General features: G+C 36.6%; 1 protein-coding gene across 2 annotated transcripts; it reads left to right on the top strand.

Moving 5' to 3' along the window:
* Window positions 1-5,100: 5,100 nt before the first annotated feature.
* LOC130435318 (complement C3-like) lies at window positions 5,101-19,921 on the top strand. 2 transcript variants are annotated; one of them, XM_056765863.1, is made up of 34 exons: window positions 5,101-5,222; window positions 5,295-5,490; window positions 5,628-5,796; window positions 5,902-5,975; window positions 6,058-6,146; window positions 6,369-6,451; window positions 6,546-6,633; window positions 6,899-7,001; window positions 7,116-7,236; window positions 7,331-7,446; window positions 7,560-7,706; window positions 7,816-8,019; window positions 8,718-8,909; window positions 10,115-10,267; window positions 10,454-10,583; window positions 12,034-12,078; window positions 12,300-12,411; window positions 12,488-12,570; window positions 12,642-12,781; window positions 13,458-13,670; window positions 13,771-13,831; window positions 16,139-16,225; window positions 16,776-16,894; window positions 16,991-17,050; window positions 17,133-17,223; window positions 17,316-17,364; window positions 17,558-17,648; window positions 17,812-17,901; window positions 17,987-18,092; window positions 18,182-18,271; window positions 18,360-18,440; window positions 18,555-18,638; window positions 18,708-18,825; window positions 19,475-19,921. In XM_056765863.1, the coding sequence occupies exons 1-34, from the start codon at window positions 5,152-5,154 to the stop codon at window positions 19,608-19,610; spliced, it is 3,792 nt and encodes a 1,263-aa protein (XP_056621841.1). In that variant the 5' UTR covers window positions 5,101-5,151; the 3' UTR covers window positions 19,611-19,921. The 2 variants fall into 2 exon arrangements, with proteins under 2 accessions (XP_056621841.1, XP_056621831.1); XM_056765853.1 differs by having other exon boundaries at window positions 16,136-16,225.
* The last annotated feature ends 1,365 nt before the right edge of the window (window positions 19,922-21,286 follow it).

Raw genomic sequence — 21,286 nt, 5'->3', positions numbered from 1 at the left:
AGAGTGCTCTCATGCACACACACACATATATACTCCGCACTTCAAGCTCCTCGCGACAAATGTTAGATCAAGTTATTTTTCGCAACTTATTTACGCACATAATTGTTCAGAGACACACATGGGTGTGATTAAATGCCCTTCTTGCCGACAATACATTCAAGCAATAGTGTGCCTAAAATATGCTTTTATTGTTAGAGCTTCATGAAAACATTTGCGGCCTATTCAACAACATACACAATAAAGCTATGATGGCAATTAAATTATTTACACTTATAATATAACTCAAATTGTGCTAGTTAATCCAATGACGAGCAAAATGACTTATTGAATAGTTCTAGTATTGTATGCAATGTTTTAGTCATCAGAACATATTTTTTTCCATAAATAATTATAATTTATTCCATTCAATTCATTTTTTTTATTTAGTGGTTTTTACAATGCATTTTTCTTTCCAAGCAGCTTTACATGTGAAGAGACCAATAAAACACAGAAAGAATAGAAAGAATACAGAATACAGTGCGGTGCAATAAAGAAAGCAATGGTTGCTCCCTTCTTTCTTTTGTTATTTTTAATAAAAGTGTTATGATTAAGATTTCTCAGTCAGAATTAAAAATGTTTCAAATGTTTCAGAGCCTGTGTTCTTAATTTTTATATAAATTTACATTTTACACCATAGATATATCGGTTGAAAATATCGGTTATCGGTCTAATCCACATGGAAATAATCGGTATCGTATCGGCCCTGAAAATCGCATATCGGTCTACTCACAACATTCAATAAAATACTCAAAACTCTTATCCATCTCTTCTGTGAATATCTGACACACAAAAAAAAATGGAACGCCTACCATCATTACAGGATTACGGTCTACATGTGGTTGGATGTCATGTATATTATATGTGTAGCTAGAGATGGCGGCGATTTTACCAATTTGATCCCGAGTCTGACGAGGAAGCATCAGAAGACGCTAATCCACAACAAACTCAACCACGACTGGAGCAGGATGTTTGTCAGTGGCAAGTGACAAAAACTCCCAGTGTGACAACACGCATGTTGTGCTTTTGCTCATCAAAGAAATGAAATATATATTTTTTCTTGGCAGATAGCTTACTGTCAAACACGGCAACATAACAGACTGCATGAAATGTCATTTTCATGATCTCATGCTAGCTACGCTTTAATGTAGTTAAATTTGATAGGGAGCCAATGAAGCTTAATGAATAGAGGAGTGACGTGTGTTCTCTTCGGTTCATTAAAGATATCTCTTGACTCTAGAGGTTTGGTTGTGCAAGCTGGAAGTCAACCCAGTAGCGCATTGCAGTAGTCCAGTCTGGACAGGACAAGAGCCGGCACTAGGCCTTGTGTAGCATGCTCTGACAGGAATGGTCTAATTTTCCTAATCTGCTATGTTAGCGATTAAAACGTTACTTAGCTAGTAAACGTTATCTTGATACATAGGATGTCACACACCACAACTAACATGCTGAAGCTGTTTCTCATGCATTGTTTTATTTTTGGCGACCTGGCATGATGTGAACATTATCTGCCACAATTAGTCACCAATCCTGTCATTCAGGTCCTGTGTCACACACAGCTGCGAAGGGATTTAGGTGTACCCTTTCAATTTCCCTAGAAATGCCAACCCCTTCACGAAGGGCCCTTCGAGGGTGCATAAATGCCGTTCGGAAAATGCCGTAATGTGAACTCAATTGATTAATTAACTGCATGAATAAATTAACATTTCACTCCAGAAAGACTCGGCTTTGTGTACATTTGTACACCCTTTGGTACGGACTCATATATAGACGAGGGACTTTGCTGTAATACACAATAATTGTTAATTTAGTTTCACCAATTTTCTGTATGATTCTCATTTACTCATTTAATTACATTTGTGTTATATCGGCCATGCATGCGGCCACAGTGCTTTCTTAATATCGGACATTAAAAAACCCAATACCCTGTGTATGTGTGTTTGATTCGCTTTGGTTGGTTTATGGAGTGTTGCTTACGTTGAAAAGGAGTCTTTGACGTTCACACAGACGTAGACTGTTACTGTGTGTGTGTCTTTCTTTTCTGATATTTTTAGCCGGCAGTACGTCTTGGGTGAGCACACCTGGATCAAGTACTGGGCAACCAGAGAGAAATGATAAAAACTAGAAAATTAAATTATAGATAATTAAAAACCTTTTATAATTCCACAGGGGAATTAATAATATTTTTGTACACTACAAGATATTTATATTTTTATGTGAGATATGCCAACTTCAGGGGTCAATTACTTAAAAATGCTACAGTAAAAATGTGTGCTTTTTGGCTAGGTGGTAGTCAGGAATACTGGGTATAACTCAAAGAAAGTCGAGATATGGCAGCCCAAAATGTCCCAAAAGTTTATTAGCCATCGTACTGTTTTGTGACGTATGCCGATTCCCAAAATGGTACAGTAAAACTGTCTGTTTTCGTGTATGACATCATGACAAGGTAAAACCTAGCTGTGGAACTTTTAACGCACCATCAAAGACATACCTGTACAGAAACACAGTTCTGACATTAGACATTTTCTGTACATAAAACAAGTGACAAAGTTTACATAAATCTACATACATGTAACTACATAGTAGAAATATAATGTGTGTATAACGCACTGGCTAAGACCAAAAAGAGTATAATAAATTGTATAAGAGCAATTGATCAGAAATTTTTTTGAATAAGCTTTATTTTCCAATTGTGCACACAAAGACAAGCAACGTGTTGTGGTTTCAGGAGCTCAGAATGAAAAAATACAGTATAGACAAACACAGGAAATGGAAAAAAATATATATAGAATAAAAATAAAATACATCAATGAAGAAAACAATTAATTTACATAAGAGGTAAGAGGGACAGTTAATTATATACATGCAAAGTATAACAAAACTGTGTATACTATGCTTTTTACAAATATACACGTAATTTACTTAATTATGCATAAACCGTATTGCATGCTCTGCACTAGAATATTGCACATTCAAACATGTAGGTACTTTTGGATGTGATTAATATTCATGGTGGAGATAGACTGCCTAAAAACTGTTCTATCAAAGTAATATTGAGAATGTTTAGGGGAGTGGGTGATGGAGGTTCCATGTGAAGTTCACGGTCATCTCAAGGGGCATTCAGCATGTCATGACTTAGACAACAAGCAGCCCATCCTCTGTATGAGGTGTAAAATATGCAAATTTGGCTACTCGCTAGCAAACTGACGTGAGAACAAACATGTATACGCTCGCATGCCGTCCGGCTAAAATCCCATTGTATTCCTATATGGGGAGTCTGCAGACCTGGAGCATGCAGTTTTGTGCCCCAGGCAGTTGTACGCCCCTGCTGTGCCTTATTTCTCCAGTAGGGGGAGTATGCAGTTTCACGCCCCTGCTGTATGATTCATTCAAGTTCATAGAGATTTATTTTTCTAAATCTTTTTGAAATCACAAGACAGTACAACTGCATGATCATTTAATAATTTTTAAATTATTTTCAAGTATTATTACAAATAAGATCAATAATATCACCATATAATAGGCCCTTATTAGCCAGCCAACAACTACTCTTAAGAAAACAAGAATCAATATTAATTGAGCACTAACAATCACAAACGTGATAAAACCACATAAAGTGCTCATACATTTTAATCCAGATTATTAAATTAAAATATTCAATGGAAAATATCAAAGAAGTATAATTGGGAATTTACAACACTACTCAATAAAATTGAGGCAAGGATTTCCACCTAATTAGATTGAGTAGATTTTATTCTAAAAAATTTTATATAATTTTTTCGTGTTTTTCCCCCCATCGAGGATTTTTGTTTGTTTTGTTTAAGACTGTTTTATACCATTCACCTGTCCTGCATTTGGGTTCTGTCTCACACTGACAGCCGTTTTGTGACAATAAGCAGATTAACTGTTGTTGGTTATATAAACTAATATTACTCAATTTTTATAAGTAATTAATATTGAGAAATATCAGGTGGACTTTATCTAATTTCATTTAGTGTGTCATAACTCATATCTGATCAATTTAGGTTAAAAACATAGAATAAATCTACTCAATCTAATTAAGTGGAAATCCTTGCTAGATGCAGAAAGATTACGTATAGTTTACTTTGCTACCTAGTACATTTACGTAAAATTTAACTGATTTGCATGGGTTACATTTACTAATCCTCAAGAATAATTTTTTCAGTGTGTGCCATACACGAAATGCTCAGTATTGCCAGATTGGAAATGTCTAAATATCGTATCAGAAGCACAAAAATGTCGTATTTGGAAGAAAATGATGGTACCTGAGTCAGAATACAGCTATTTATCTAGACAAACTATTTTTGACACAACCCCCTAAACTTTGGCTTTAAGCAATTAACAGTAACATTGGCGACAACTTCTCTTCATCAGTGAAACACATGCGGATCATTCGAAGTGTAACGGAGGTCTGCTAGTGCGTGTGCAAACGTCAGTCTTTATTAGAGATCACACTGTTTTCCCTACAATGGCGAGGGAAAGGACATTGGACTGATTGGCGTCAGACCGGTTAAATTAATAAACACTAATAACAGAAGAGCTAGTTTTGCTTTTTAATATTGGATCCGAGTTGGATAATATAACAAGCAGATTGACCAGGAGACATCTACAAGCAGGACTTTTTAGGATGTTTCATTGAAGTGTTTTAGAGGTTTGCGCACACATACACCATATCAGTGTACAACTTTTAATAAAATACAACCTTATTGTAAAGTGCTACGGAAAATATCTGCAGATGCTGGTGTAGTACCGCAACACAACCTGATAATAATTGATTATGATTTTAGGATAATATGGTGTCAGCTGCCATGACACTTCAAGTCAGAGAAGTTCTCTGTTGTGAGTGCTGCTGAGCTTCTGTGTGGTGCTTTCATTTCTGTTTCAATGTACTGATCAATATTTTACAAGATCAACACAGCAATCGCCAGATTATCAAAGGTTGAATGTACACAACCGTTTACTGGAATCAGAATAAGACTACAGTTAACTCTTCACATTCTCATGAGTTATTTATTAATCTGTTGTTTGACTCACTGATGTCGAGTATAAATCTGTGATGCTGCACAAACATGAACAGACAGACAGAAAGTCAAGATGAAGGTGCATCTGTTGTGGTCGACTGTTGTTCTTCTCTCTTCTCCTCTCATCACATTATGTGACCCACTGTGAGTATTCAAAACACTATCAACTTCTAGAGTATAGATTGTATTTAAGACATTGTGGTTTTATCTTCCCAGATTCGTTCTGTCGGCTCCTAATTTGCTGAGGGTTGGTTCCTCAGAGAACGTGTTCGTGGAAGCTCAGGATTATAATGGAAGAGACCTGACAGTGAGGATCATGGTGAAGAACTTCCTGCACAAAAATGTGGTAATCTTTTCTGAATCGGTGACCCTGACAGCGGCCAACAATTACCAGTTGCTGGCAAAGATAAAGGTGATGCAAATGTGAAGAACAAGTGTGTGATTCGTTTGTTTCCAGCGTCTCGTTTCAAAATGATTTCTCCTTCATTCAACATAAGAACATGAATGTGTGATTGGATCTCTGAAAAATGTGTTTTTGTTGGTGTTTAGATTCCCGCAGATAAAAACTACTTCAGTGAGGATCCTCTGGAGAAGCAGTATGTGTGTTTACAGGCTGAATTTCCTTCTAAAACCCTGGAGAAAGTGGTCATGGTGTCATTTCAGTCGGGATATATATTTGTACAAACAGACAAACCCATCTACACACCTGCTAGCACAGGTAAGATCATGACATCATTTACAACCAGATTTGATCATTCTGAACGATTGAAATAAACTAAATACAGTTGATAATGATGAATGAATCTTTCAATCCTGTTTGTAGTTCAGTACCGGGTTTTCTCTCTGACTCCAAACCTTCATCCACACAGTCAGTCTGGAGTCTCAGTGGATATCATGGTACACGCTTCAATAAGAACACGCTGTTATTCTACATACATTTCATTAATATCTCATAAGACTTCTTCTAATGTTTTTCAAGAATCCTCAAGGCCTCACGGTTTTATCAGAAAGGGTTTCTCCAACTCAAGGAATGAAGTCTGGAAAGTACAATATTCCTGAGGTTGCCAGGTGTGTTGATATTAAAATCCTTTTCTTCCCTGGTGTACACAACTTCATTTTTAACTGTCTATGGTGTCTACATCAGGACACCGTAGATGTAAGTACATGAAAATATCCCCTCACTTCATCACTGTATATAGCAGTGGATGTGAAATCAGTTTTTATTTTAACTCTATTCATGATCTGACGATTGTTTATATGTTATCAAATCTGACATGTTTATGTTTGAAGTCCTGGGATCTGGAAGGTGGTCACACGGTACGCAAACACCCCCCAGACGACATTCACTTCAGACTTTGAGGTCAAAGAATACGGTGAGACGTGTGTCAACAAAGCCAGCATGTTGTGCAATATGGAGATAACTCTGAAGCCCAAAGTATGTGTTTATATGTTTGTTTTGGTTTGCAGTGCTTCCAACTTTTGAAGTCATATTAACCCCCAGCAAGTCCTTCTTCTATGTTGGTGATGAGCGTTTAACAGTCGACATCACTGCTGAGTAAGATGAACTTCTCTTTACAAGTATGTCAATTTAATTGAGTGAAATAAAATGGAATGGAATTTAAGTACAAAAGCTTTTCCTTAAAGTAGTCTTGATGTTCCTGCTTTTCAAGATGGGAGAATTTATAAGTGTACATGAGTCCCCCATCAATTCATCTTATAAATCATCAGTTGTGGAAAAGCTCATTATTGTACCCGTTGTACAAATACAATTCAAAAGAGTTTGTAGAAATGCTAAGGGATTAAAAACGTATGTGTTTTAGGTATCTGTTTGGGAAGAAGGTTGAGGGACAAGCGTTTGTGGTGTTTGGTGTGATGGATGGTGACAGTAAAACAAGTATCGCCGCCTCTCTACAAAGAGTCCCAGTAAGCATTACAGCCGAGCATGAACAAACCTGTGATTTAGATAACAATAATATATCAGATATAAGTAAATATTATACACATATTAATAATGTTCTGGGTCTGATATATAAACAGATAGAAGAAGGAAAGGGTTCAGCTGATCTGACCAGGGACATGATCATTCAGACCTTTCCAAACATCCTCCAGCTGGCTGCGAAATCACTCTTTGTTTCAGTCAGTGTTTTAACACAGACCGGTGAGATCAACACATGCTGTTTATCTGTTGTTTATTATGTTTATGTGTTTGTGTCTATATACTGTTGACATAATGGTGTGTGTGTGTGTTTCAGGCAGTGAAATGGTTGAAGCACAAAAGAGAAGCATTCAGATTGTGACGTCACCGTACACCATCCACTTCAAGAGAACACCTCAATTCTTCAAACCTGGAATGCCCTTTGACGTCTCGGTATGAATCTAGACTAAAAGGGTTCAACCATGAAGACCTTGATTATAAATCTGTGAAGTTACATCACAGTTATTGGATGTGTTATTTTTTCTTTTTTCTTGCTTTTTAAAAAGGTTTACGTGACAAATCCTGACCAGACGCCTGCTAAAAATGTACCAGTGGAGGTCAACCCTGGAGGGGTCATAGGTCAAACAAAAGCCAATGGCATTGCAAAGGTCACCGTCAATTCTCAGGGAGATTCTCCATCACTGCAGATCACCGTAAGACCTGTTTGTCATTGCTGATCTGGGATATTCCATTAAATAGAATTGCAACTGTTGATAGTTATTTATATCTGTATACACTCATACAGTTTTTATATCTTTCCAGGCAAGGACCAAAGATCCACAACTACTAGATGTACAGCAGGCAGGGAAGACGATGACAGCTCAAGCGTACATTCCCAAAAGCAACTCCCAAAACTACCTGCACGTCGGCATCGATGCTGCTGAGCTCGAGATCGGTGATCAGATGAAAGTCATTCTGAACACAGGAAGAAGTCCAGGAGCCAAAGATCAAGATTACACGTACATGGTGAGAGAAGTTTACTGTCATATAACGAAATTAAAATTGTCTGCAGAGGACTTCAAATTCTTAAAGGGATAGTTCATCCAAAAATTCTGTCATCAGTTACTCACCCTCAGATTGTTCCAAACCATTATACATTTCTTTATTCTGAAGAATGTCAGTGACCAAACAGATCTCATCCCCAATTAACTCCTATAGTATTTATTTTCCCTACTATGGCAGTAAATTAGGGATGAGATCTGTTTGGTCACTGACATGCTTTCAAAAATCTTCATTTGTTTTCTTTGAGAGATTTTTTTTGGGTTGAACTGTCCCTTTAAGGGGAATGCGTGGCAAGACAAGAGAATGAACACTGCTTCTGGTTTTGATCACACAATTTTTACAGTTCAGTTTTTTGCAGTTTAGGTAAGAACATACCCAGTCAAATTTAACCTCTGCATACTTATAGTTATAATAAATCCTAAATCCAACTCCATACATCAGTGAGAGCCTGAGGCTTTTAATAGCTCCCAAGCTTTCAGGGACTTCATTCAATAGGTTGGCAAAACAAAGTTACGGCATACACAGGTCAAGTCCACAATCATATTCTGTCCTAATAAGTCAATACATTTACAATAATTAGTCAAAACTAATTCATGACTGGAAAAATCTTCTTGGATTTGAAAACCCGGGCGTCTTTTTATTCATTTGTCTGTTATTTTCAGATTATCAGTAGAGGACAGATCGTGATGGTGGACAGGTATAAGATAAGAGGACAGTCTATAGTCACTCTCTCTCTACCTGTGACTAAAGACATGGTGCCGTCTTTCCGCTTCGTGGCATATTATCATGTGGGATCAGATGAGGTGGTTTCTGATTCTGTTTGGGTTGATGTGAAGGACACGTGCTTGGGAACAGTAAGTAAACCATCACAAGAAATGATCAGCACTTAAAAAACAAAGAACATCATACTGTATACACAACGATGTTAAATATCATTACCATAATAGGTTTTAAGCAACAACAAGAAATCTTGTGTGGAGAAATATCTTTACAAATGTGTCAAAGTTTTGAAATTCATGCTTTCAAACATATGTCAGACCCTGTTTTTAATGTCTAAAAAAGGAAATTTGCTGATGCAAGTATTGTAACATCAAATAAACAACAAAGCACTGAGACCAAATGGTTGCATTTTGCGAATATTTTTACATCCATAACATGCTGCTTTGTGCTTGTAAGGCATGCTGCTGCTGCAGATGAAACATATATGAATAACACCCTATAGCGTTCATGATCAACTTTTAGCAGATCTATACAGGTGAAGCTGGGGAAGGAGGAGGGTTTCTGAGCGCGCTGCACTGCTACGACAATCACTAGCCAAGATTTAAACCTTGAGGAGCACTTGTTATTTGCGAGTGGTTTAGGATGAAAGCCAGTTACAGAAACCAAGTTATTTCATATCTTCTTACTCTGAAAAGGGCATATAAACACAAAATTATGACAAACATTCCATATTAGCATGTATCCTTGTTAAAGTGTTCTGTTTTGTGAACGTAAGGAGTTGGGAAACAAAACATAAGTGCTACAGTATATTTGCTCTGTATACTCGCTCTTCAAGGGGCAGCAGCATGTTCATCAAACAACAAAGAACAGCCCAAGCCTCAGTGAAATTTAAGGAATTGTGTTCTTCTATGAGTTGTTCACAACAGATAAAGGGAAAACAGTAGCATACAATAATTTTAGTTGTTAAAGATGTGCTTTAAATATGGTAAAGTGTTGAAAGAGAGTTTATTTATAATACAATAGTTTAAGTGTTTTTTTTCTGGCCTCACCTCACGACTCTGGTGCTACCCGATAAAGGGCTGGTGCCACCAGTATAACTTGTATAATCCTCTCAAATGTTAGTATGGAGCCCTGAACAATATTAAAAATAATTTTGACTGATAACATTGTTTATTTCTATTTACAAACCATGTCAGTAGAGTTCACGCATCAGCAGAAGTTATTAACAACTTGAGATATTCATGTGGTTCAGAGCTCTTGACCATAAAGTTATTGGTTTAAGCTGACCTTACTTCACATCATATTCAACACGTCTGTGTTTATGTCTCTCCTTCAACAGCTCAGTCTTGAGATAAAGAACAAGGCCAACACTTATAGTCCAGGTGATGCGTTCAGCTTGAAAATAACTGGAGATCCCGGAGCTAAAGTTGGGCTGGTGGTGGTTGACAAGGCTGTGAATGTCCTCAACAAGAACAGACTCACACAGTCGAAGGTGACGCGTCTTCATCAAACAACATAAAGCAAACCAAAATAAAAATAATATTCTTCCTTACATTTATGCATTTGGCAGAGGCTTTTATCCAAAGCGACTGTGATCGAAACCCATCACTTTGCGCCATGCTCTAATCACTGTGCTACAGGAAATCTTCAATTTTGATAACTGGTTTGCTTTGTGTAGATCTGGGACGTGATTGAGAAATATGACACAGGTTGTACAGCAGGCAGTGGAAGAGACAGTATGGGGGTTTTCTATGACGCTGGTCTGATGTTTGAGTCCAGCACCGCTGGAGGAACCAAGACCAGAACAAGTACTTTTTCACATAATAAAATGACTTGCATATTTATATAATATACTGCAGAGGTGGACAATCCTGGTGCCATAAAGTGAAAGTCCGGCCATAATTTTGTTTCACCCATGAACTCAGCAGCTGATTTCACCTGCGGAGGAACCAAAACATTTCTTTCAAGTCACAAGCAAGTCTCAAGTCAAATCTCAAGTCCTCAAAGAGTTAAAGATAATGAGATAATTAAGTGAGTAATTAAATGATGATTGAGTGATGAACACCTGCTGTTAACAATCAACATCACTGAAGAAAAGAGAAACACAAGAACTACAACTGACTTCAGTCACAGTCTTGGATGACATCAGCTGAAAAAAAAAACATTTCCACCATAATTGTGATCAGTGTTTGCTTTAGTTGTGCTCTTGAGCCTTTCAGGAAGTGGATCTGTTTCTGTCTCTCCTCTACACCTATAGCTGGTGTGTCTTGAGCGCACAGGAGGTCTCATAGACTCCCCACATATGATTATTAAGCCCTTTAGGTGTACAGGAATACACAATTGAGCGCTATATAAATGTCTTATTACTTCAAAGATAATTGCTAAAATAATTACAATATTTTTTTATAGCAAACATTTGTTCAATGCTAAATCAAATATTGAATAGTTTGTGTTTCTGGTTTAAATCTCTTTAGGTTTATGATCTACATTATATATAAAAACCTCCTTTTACACATGAACATTTATCATATGAACCTCAACAGTGGTGACAATAATTAGTCCTACTGCATTGCATGATGGGAGTTTTTCAAGCATTGCAACTTGAAGCATTTTTTGAGCGTCACCATTGTTGAGCTTCATATGTTGGTTCTTGATGTGTAACTTGAAGATTTGAACTTAGTTTCGCTGCTTTAAAATTTTCTCACTGATAATGTTAGATAAACATTTTTAACACTGAGTGTACAGGATTCATTAGGTTATACATAAACATGATCAGAAAGAAATATCTTGCCTGTGAACTTTTCAGCACAACTCATAATAAAAAAAAAAAGGTTAAACACTTCACAGAACTGATCTCTCTGCTCTACAACAGTGCATGTGCAAAATCTAACAATAGGGTCAAGAGTCCACCTAAAGCAAACACTGATCTCCATGATGGTGACATCATATAACCAATAAAACATCAACATCTCAATAACAGCAGGTGTTCATCACTAATGCTCAATCATCATTTAATTACTCACTTAATCATCTCATTAACTTTAACTCTTTGAGGACTTGAGATTTGACTCGAGACTTGCTTGTGACTTGAAAGGAATGTTTTGGTTCCTCCGCTGGTGAAATCAGCTGCTGAGTTCATGGGTGAAACAAAAATATGGCAGGACTTTTACTTTATGGCCCAGGATTGTCCACCTCTGATATACTGGATAATTCCTGTGTCTCTAATGCTAATGCTAATCCTACTGCAATTTCTTCTAGTGAACGAGTGCCCTACTCCTTCAAAGAGAAGACGGAGATCAAATGGTGAGGTACATGCAAAACCAAAAGATCTCATTTTTACTTTTATCCAAAGTTTAAACTGGTCACTAAACCTTACATTTTTTAAAGTTTGGTAACTAATGATATCATTAAGCATTCAACACTTACAATCTCTGTTTGTTATACAGAATAAGATGAGGACTGATTTCATTAGCTTATGTTAACAGATGATAATATTCCCTGACACTTTTTACCCGTTTACTTAGGTGACGATGAAGATTACTACACAGACTCTGAAGAGATATGGTCACGGACACAGTTCCCTGAGAGCTGGCTTTGGGAGGAGGTGACTGTTCCTCAATGCAAAGATAAAACCTGGTAAGCAGGGCCTGACCTGTTGGAAAAAATTGTTTTATCTGTGTATAAACTTACTCATCATTTTCTCAAATGGCAGCGTACTATCAAAAGACAACATCAACCTGAAGGAATCGATCACAACTTGGCAAATCTTAGCCATCAGCTCGTCAAACACAAACGGTGAGTTAAATATCTTCAATGTATATTATTGATATCATGTGGCTTTGTAACATTTTGTCGTCTTTCCAAAGGTATCTGTGTGGTAGATCCTCTGGAGATGGTTGTTTTCAAGAAATTTTTCATCGACCTCAAGATGCCGTACTCGGCCGTTCGCTACGAGCAGCTGGAAATCAAAGCCATCATTCACAATAACACCCCAAGGAAGATGAAGGTAATGCTTCTTGCAGAACGTCTTATCCCAGCAAGCAACAATGTGTTCCCTAGATGTTCATTAGACCACTCCAGTCCACGTGCATTACTACAGGGAATGTTTTGGATGTCTCACTAAACAACACATGAACAAGTTAATGAGTAAAATCAGGTTGAGTTAAGGAATCAATCATCACTTTATTATCTCAGTAATGATGAATAGTTGCTGTTAACAAACACAATCTCTAAAGAAAACTAATGAATTAAGGGTGAGACCCCCACTAAAGGCGTCACTAAACACTATTATGGTGACTTCTTATTATTTCTGGTTTATTTCTCTTATTATTTCTGGTTTATTTCACTGATTGTTGTTGTTATTTCATCATTAATGAGATAATTAAGTGACAGTTGATGTCTTAACTCAACCTGATTTAACTCATTAACTTGTTCATGTGTTGTTTAGAGAGACATCCAAAACATTCAGGGTGGGAATGCACGTGGACTGGAGTGGTCTATGGAACACACTTTTTGCTAGCTGGGATTTTTCAGTCGTTCTTACATCTGCCACTTTCTCTTCACATCTTTTTAACATAATAACGTCTTTTGATGTTTCAGTCAAATCTCACACTCAATAAATGACTGCTATTATGTTCACTACGGAGATTTCTATGAGATGTCCACCGTCTCATTTTCAACAGGTGCGTGTGGAGTTTATGGAGACAGAACACATTTGCAGCGCTGCCAGTAATAAGCGTAAATACAGAACAATTGTTGAAGTCGACAGCTCTTCTAGCAGATCTGTTCCATACGTGATCATTCCCATGGATTTGGGCGAACATCAGATTGAGGTGAAGGCTGCGGGGCCTGATTTTATCACCCCTGATGGAGTGAAGAAGACTCTGAAAGTGGTGGTAAGTCTGTTAGATCATTCTGGCCATTCTAGCAAAGTTTTATTTGTTGACTGCAGCATGATAAAAATTTCTGAGGTCGATAACTCCATTTTTCCTTCAGTCTGAGGGTGTCCTAGTGCAGCTGATGGTGAAAAATGTGGAACTTAATCCAGAGAAGCAGGGTGAGATTCATTTTAAACCAAAGAAAAATGTACTTTGTCATAAATTACGTTAAACAACCAGAAAGCACACAATGTCTGAGATACATACACTACACTGAAAAAAATGATTCTTGAGTGTTAGTAAATATTACCAATTCAAATCAGTTAAATTTTACTCACATATACTAGGTAGCAAAGTAAACTACATGTAAACTTACTGAATCTACTCAATAAGAATTTATCAGATATGAGTCATGATACACTAAAAGAAATAAGATAAAGTCTACCTAATATTTCTCAATATGAATTACTTATAAAAATGGAGTAATATTAGTTTATATAACCAACAACAGTTCATCTGCTTATTATGAATGATAAATATTGAATAATTAAACACTAAATATGACTCATTCAGAGAAGCTTGTATTGACCTGAAAATGGTCAGAAACAGGAGATCACATCAATTGCTTTTATTGACCAAACAACAAACATCTATAAAAACCCTTTGTGACAATGAACACAAGATTCATTTGATGTCACCATTATTGTGATCAGTGTTCACTTTATTTGAGCTCTTGACTCTTGCAGGTAGCAAATTTACTTGTATCACTCTTCCTTACTAACTGAAGAATTTGAAGCACGTGGAATATAACGCATGATATAAGTGAATGGATTTTTAGACAAAACAAAGTTAACATGACATGTGCCATGTACAAATTTGCGTGTTCAGATTACACTTAGAGATCAACATTAATCATACACACTTCAACAGTGGCATAATTGTCAAACTAATTCAGGTAATCTGCAATGCATGCTGGGAGTCATGAAAGAGTTTTGTACTTTGAGTACCCAGCATGTATTGCAGCATGAAGCATTCTTTTGTTGATTGTCACCATTGTTGAGTTTCATACACTGATTCTCTGGGCATCTGTGTGATTCTTCTGTTTGTTAGACCAAATTTATTGACATGATTCAAATTTAAAATCGACTCCAATCAGTCAAGTTCAGAAATTCATAACTCGACAGCTACAAGCATTTTATTTGACTTTCATTTGCTACAACAATACAGTTTTTCAGTAAAAGATGAAATGACTTAGTCTTAATGTGACGGAGTGTACTCTCCTGTGGTTCAGTGATTAGTGCACGGCACTGCACTAGGAATGCCATGTCATGGGTTTAATCCCAGAGGACTGCACACACTCAGATACAATGCATAAAATAATGCAATGTTAGTCGCTTTGGATAAGAGCGTCTCGCTAATGTGTAAGTGCATAAATGTAAGAGTCAAGAGCTCAAATAAAGTGAACACTGATCACAATAATGGTATTCATTGTATTCATTGTCACCAAGGGCTTTTGTAGACGTTTGTTATTTGGTCAATAACAGCAAAATAAATAAATATAAGTAATTAATATTGAGAAATATTATGTAGGCTTTATCTAATTTCTTTTAGTGTGTCATGACTCATATCTTATAAATGTAGGTTTTATTGAGTAGATTCAGTAAGTTTACATGTAGTTTACTTTGCTACCTAGTATATGTGAGTAAAATTTAATTGATTTGAAAGGGTAATATTGACTAATCCTCAAGAATCATTTTTTCAGTGTACCGGTCAAAGGTTTTGGACACATTAGTGAAATGGTTCTCATTGTTTTAATGCTTAGATAATTACGTGTCTGAAATTTGTTTAGTAGACTAAAATATTTTCATCTACATTTATGCATTTGGCAGATACTTTTATCCAAAGCGACTTACATTGCATTATACTTTTTCACTATACTATACTATTTATTTATTAGTACGTGCAATACCCTGGGATCGAACCCACGACCTTGGCGTTGTTAGTGCCATAGAAGTCAAAACAATTCCAAATGTTATTATAACAAAATCACCGGGGGGCACGGTGGCTTAGTGGTTAGCACGTTCGCCTCACACCTCCAGGGTTGGGGGTTCGATTCCCGCTTCTGACTTGTGTGTGTGGAGTTTGCATGTTCTCCCCGTGCCTCGGGGGTTTCCTCCGGGTACTCCGGTTACCTCCCCTGGTCCAAAGACATGCATGGTAGGTTGATTGGCATCTCTGGAAAAATTGTCCGTAGGGTGTGAGTGAATGAGTGAATGAGTGAGTTTGTGTGCCCTGCGATGGGTTGGCACTCCATCCAGGGTGTATCCTGCCTTGATGCCCGATGACTCCTGAGATAGGCACAGGCTCCCCGTGACCCGAGGTACTTCGGATAAGCGGTAGAAAATGGAATGGAATTATAACAAAATCACCACTCATTTCAGACTGTCTCTCTCTCTCTCTCGCCTTTTTCATCCCATTTAAAGCAGGTGGAGAACAACTTGAAGTTATAAGATCTTACGCTCCAGCTGACAGGATTCCAGGCACATCTGCAAGCACTCTCATCTCGATAACCGGTAATGATGAAATGAAGCGTCTCAAACTCCACAAAGGCGAGCCGATTGTGGGACCAATGTGCAGTTTATTAAATCCAATGTGAGCAAATACAAAAAACAAAGACTCGAGCAAGAGCAGACTTGACCACGAACAAGCTTGACCACAAAACTTTCACCAACAGCAGATTGACACGAACATGAGGGTTTACATCCAACAAATATAACTAAATGGAGCACGTATAACTATTTAACATATAACTGCTTTATTCATTCATTCAGCTAATGAACAGGAACCAATGAACAAACTGAACTTATAAGCACAAGACAAAGAATCCAATGAGAACATGACTGGAACACACAAGGGCATAAAAGAAACAGGGCTAAAGTGAAATACAAAATAAAAGTCATAACCAAAAACACACCTTTGAACATGTATTAAGTCTTCAGATTATTTCTTATTTGCTGGTATGGTTAAGATGTGACTTCAACCTATATGCCAAATAGCATCTGTGCATTACTCAACCTTCACCACAAACTTCTAGATACCTTTTACTCTTTTCATTCCATACAGGTGAGGAGACGAAAGAGCAAAACTTGAATCTGGACGTTATGCTATTTGTTGAAGGAAGAAGCAAACCAGTCAGATGGGGTTTCAGAAAAGATAACGTACATGTTACACGCTCAGACAAGGTGAGAAGTCATTCAGACATCAGTCGGTCCGAGTACACAGTTACTGATGTGATTATTCTGATAACAAATGAAATATGTGTGTGTGTCACTCAACAGTTTGATCTCAATAAGAACTTTAACGTGACGGCTAAAGGAACTGGAACAGCCGCTCTCTCAGTGAGTTGACATGTATAGTCTTCACATTCATGTTTATTTACAGAAAGTGTGTGACGCGAGTGTTACCTGTGTCTGTTTTCAGGTGCTCATGCTTTATTATGCCAAACCTGTGGACAAGATTTCTGACTGTAAACACTTTGAGCTGAGGCTTAAATTTGAACGAGAACGTGCCGGTAAGATTGAGTTTTGCTTTGGTGTTGAACGGAAACCATGAAATACTTCTTGTACTTTAATGCACTTCATCATTTTAATTTTAATTGTGTAGTGAGTTATCCAGGGGCTGAAGAAAGTTACAAGCTCATAATGGACTTCTTGTAAGTTTACAAAACAATCTTTACATTTTGATAAGCTGTACAGGGGTTGGACAACACACACATTGTTAATACAAACAGTGGTTCAACGCCTCATTAATAAAGAGATATCACTAATGTTTCCATTATTTTGTCCAACCCCTGCATATGATTTGAATGTGATAAACTGCTGTTATTAAATTATTTATCTCAACAGCTACAAAAGTGAAACAAGAGACGCCACCATGAGTATTCTGGATGTGGGTTTACTGACAGGGTTTAAAGTGGATGAAAGAGATCTCACAGAGGTACTAGCCCCTTTTAGAATCAAAACATTGTGAGTTTCGTGTGTATGAAATGTCTCATAATGTAAATGGTTGTAAACCGAAGAAGAATCTAAGACCGCACGTAGAAATGAGCCATGTTTGACTGTGTCGTGTGATGGCTTCTTACATGTTTTTGCTACAACAGTTGACCATGGGCAGAGACAGAGCCATTCAGAAATTTGAGATGAACAAGGAGCTCTCGGATCGAGGGTCACTCATCCTCTACGTCAATAAGGTATTCAACCCTATTTTTCAGACGTTGTTTGGTTTTCATGCTTGATACCAGGATGCCAAAATGTCATGATTGTCTGCCTTGATAGGTTTCTCATACAAAAAAAGATAGAATCACCTTCAGAATACACAAGGTTAATATAGTGGGTTTGCTTCAACCGGCTGCAGTCACCGTCTATGAATATTATTCACCAGGTGAGATATTAACACACTCACAGTGTTCTCTAGATGTTCTCTAAGTGTTCTCTAGATGTTGTCTTGAGTTAACTCTTGTGTTTTCTCAGACGCACGCTGCACAAAGTACTATCACCCTGATAAAGAAGACGGAGCTCTGAGCAGATTATGTCATGGAGATGTGTGTCGGTGTTCTGAAGGTACAGTCACTCAGAAACACTTCAGAATCTACTTTAGTTACAATGAACTGTTTTTAATTCCCGCTTTATATTATACATCTTGATGCAGAAAACTGCAGTTTGCAGAAGAAAACAAAAGTCAGCGAAGATGTTCGTTTGGAGGAGGCTTGTGAACCTTACATAGATTATGGTAAACAAATAAATTTGTGTTTTTTCATTGTTTTCAGCTGTTGTGCAGATACAGACTAAACAATTTAAATATTTTTACCGTTCTGGTGTAAACAATGATGTACATATTTCACAGTTTATAAAGTCACAGTGGAGGGTGTGAATCTGGGGAAACACGCAGACGTCTATAATGTGAAGGTGAATGATGTCCTGAGAGAAGGTACGCTGTCCATCAGTGCGTATTAAAATCAACCCTGTAACAGAGTGTTAAAGTTGAACTGTCCTACAGGAATTGATAAGGAGGTGACGGGGCAGGTGAGAACCTTCCTGGCTCATCCCAACTGCAGAACATCTTTGGGACTCTTACATGGCAAGTCGTACCTCGTTATGGGCAAATTCACAAGCAGGTATGTGTGAAGTTCTGTTTTTGCAACAAAACAGAAAAATAAGTTTGTAACTGTAATTGTGCATGAGTCCGTTCTTAAAGCATCACATGTGGCCAAGGTCGTTTTTGTGAACTAATCTTTTTTTAGTATTGAAGAATTGTATAAATGTTATATTTTTGCATTATTATGATCTTTTTGGTCTATTAAATCTATATACTATTTTAATGAAATACAGTATTTTTCCTATTACGTTCCTAGCGAGATAGCAAAGATATCTGATTTAAAGTTGAGTGTTGAGAATAACTATTGCGACATCAACGATCAGGAATAAAAATCAGACTTTTATCAGAGGCATTTAGCCATTTTGAATCACATCCATTATTGACTTTTGAAATCACATGGCAAGTGCCACAAAAGTCCCCAATTCCAAAAAAGACATAAGTTGTGGCTACCAGAGACTTAACTGTTAGCACATACAGCTATGAATTTAACAATGTACTAAAGGTTCAAATGAACACACAGTAGATTGTTGTTGGTTACTCAACTCAGTGTTAATAATTGTACTTTAAATGTATTTGCATACTATAAGAAATTAAATAAGGTGGCAGATGTCTGGTCGATGTAGTCCATGACACTGAAAATGTAGTCCTCACTTCTCTGTTGTTTTTAGAGAGGATTACGTGTTGGGTGAGCAGACGTGGATCGAGTACTGGCCCACAAGAGAGGAGAGCCAAACTCCAGAACACAGGGAGAGATATACCGGCCTCTTTACACTCGAAACGAAGCTCTTGAAAGAGGGATGCTAATAAGCACATAAAATATAAATACTTCAACATCTTGCATACTCAAAATATATAACCTTGATGTTGGACGAAAACTTGGATCTTCATGTTCTCCACGTTTCATAATTTTTAGTAATTTTAGTTAAACCTTACCAATACTTCATGCTATTCTGTGGGTTTTACAATTGTCTAACCAATGAAACATATTAAAAGAGCTTTTCAAATCACACGGTGTTTAATTAATAAAAAAGAACAAATAAAAGGAGTATTGTTTAAATTGTCACAAAACTTTACTTTGTTGTAGTTGCATAATAAAGGTTTGTTAATTAAATGTATTATGTTATTGTTTGATATGCATTGCCTTGCAAAAGTATTCAGTCTATTGCATTCCTTTTTCTGAAGTTTCGAGGAGAAAAAATCGATACAATTATTATTGAGGTTATAGGGATTTTAAACGGGTAATAAAGGGAAAAAATGTAAACCAAAGAAGATATATTATCTATAGCAATATAAAGAGAATAGTGAATAGCAATGTAAAAAAAAATTACAGTGCAGCAATAAAATCAAACCGACACTTCCACCACCCGTTTTCAACATATAAAAGCTGTATTTGGACATTGCTGGCACAACATATTTATTGACTAAAGGAACCATTTGCCAAACAACTGATTTAACCAAAGAAAATTATTTGTTAATTAAGTCCATCATACACACATTCATACTGTATGCCTCACCCTATGATTTAAACTTACATGTTTTCAGGAATTTTCAAGTCAAACACATATTACATTATGTGACAACCCACCGATTTTTTTTTTAAAACAGGAGAATTCGCAAAAGATAAGTAGTTTGAATCTCTGAAACCCATTTTAATTTTTGTTAATTTTACAGACAATTTTAGTGTTTTCCGTATTTTTTACGGACACTTTCTGATAACAGGTTTTTTGTGTGGCAATTTCACAGGCATTTTTTACAGTGTGTATAATAGGGCAGAGGACTTATATTTCCCAGCATGCTTTGCGTACACTGCATTTTGAGAGTTATTTTCTTAAATAAGTGTTTTATATTGTGCACTTTTCAGTAAAAAGAAACACTTGTTACTGTTTAATGTTAATTTATCTTAAAAGTTTTAAAGAGTTAGTTATATTTTTGAGTTTGGTGGTTACCCTTGTTCAGAAAAGTGTTGCCTTTGTTTAGGTCGTGGGCGGTAACAATAATTGTTTTGCATTTCTGTTGAGTTCTATTTTCTCAATATCATCTTATTGAAGTTAAATGAGATAATGTCTAATAAATGTTACAAATGTATAATATAAAAAATGCTGAGCAATTCACTTTATTTTACTGTTTGTATTTGACCTACAGACTTAGTTGCTCTAAGTTCCAATCATTAAGCACAATCAAAACAAATGGATAACATTAGCAAAGCTTATTTCTGTTAAATAAATTGAACTAAATCAGGTCATCTTAGATCAAGCTATAGTCATTAAATTCAAGAGAATAATTTACAGTTATTCAAAATAAGTGTGTGATGTACCATTTAATTAACAAAGTTATGAGCAATTTACTTAAAACATTATGTTACGATTAATTGTATATTACCTTTTCCATTTAAGCAACTAAGTTTTGTGGGACCAGTTGACATAACTTTATTAATTAAATACAACATTTCATTTCTAAGAGTGTGCGGTGCTGATCAGAAT

The sequence above is a fragment of the Triplophysa dalaica genome, chromosome 2 (genome assembly GCF_015846415.1).
Source record: "Triplophysa dalaica isolate WHDGS20190420 chromosome 2, ASM1584641v1, whole genome shotgun sequence".
Lineage (NCBI taxonomy): Eukaryota > Metazoa > Chordata > Actinopteri > Cypriniformes > Nemacheilidae > Triplophysa > Triplophysa dalaica.
Note: the sequence above shows the minus strand (reverse complement) of the source record. Positions and strands in the feature narration are given on the sequence as shown.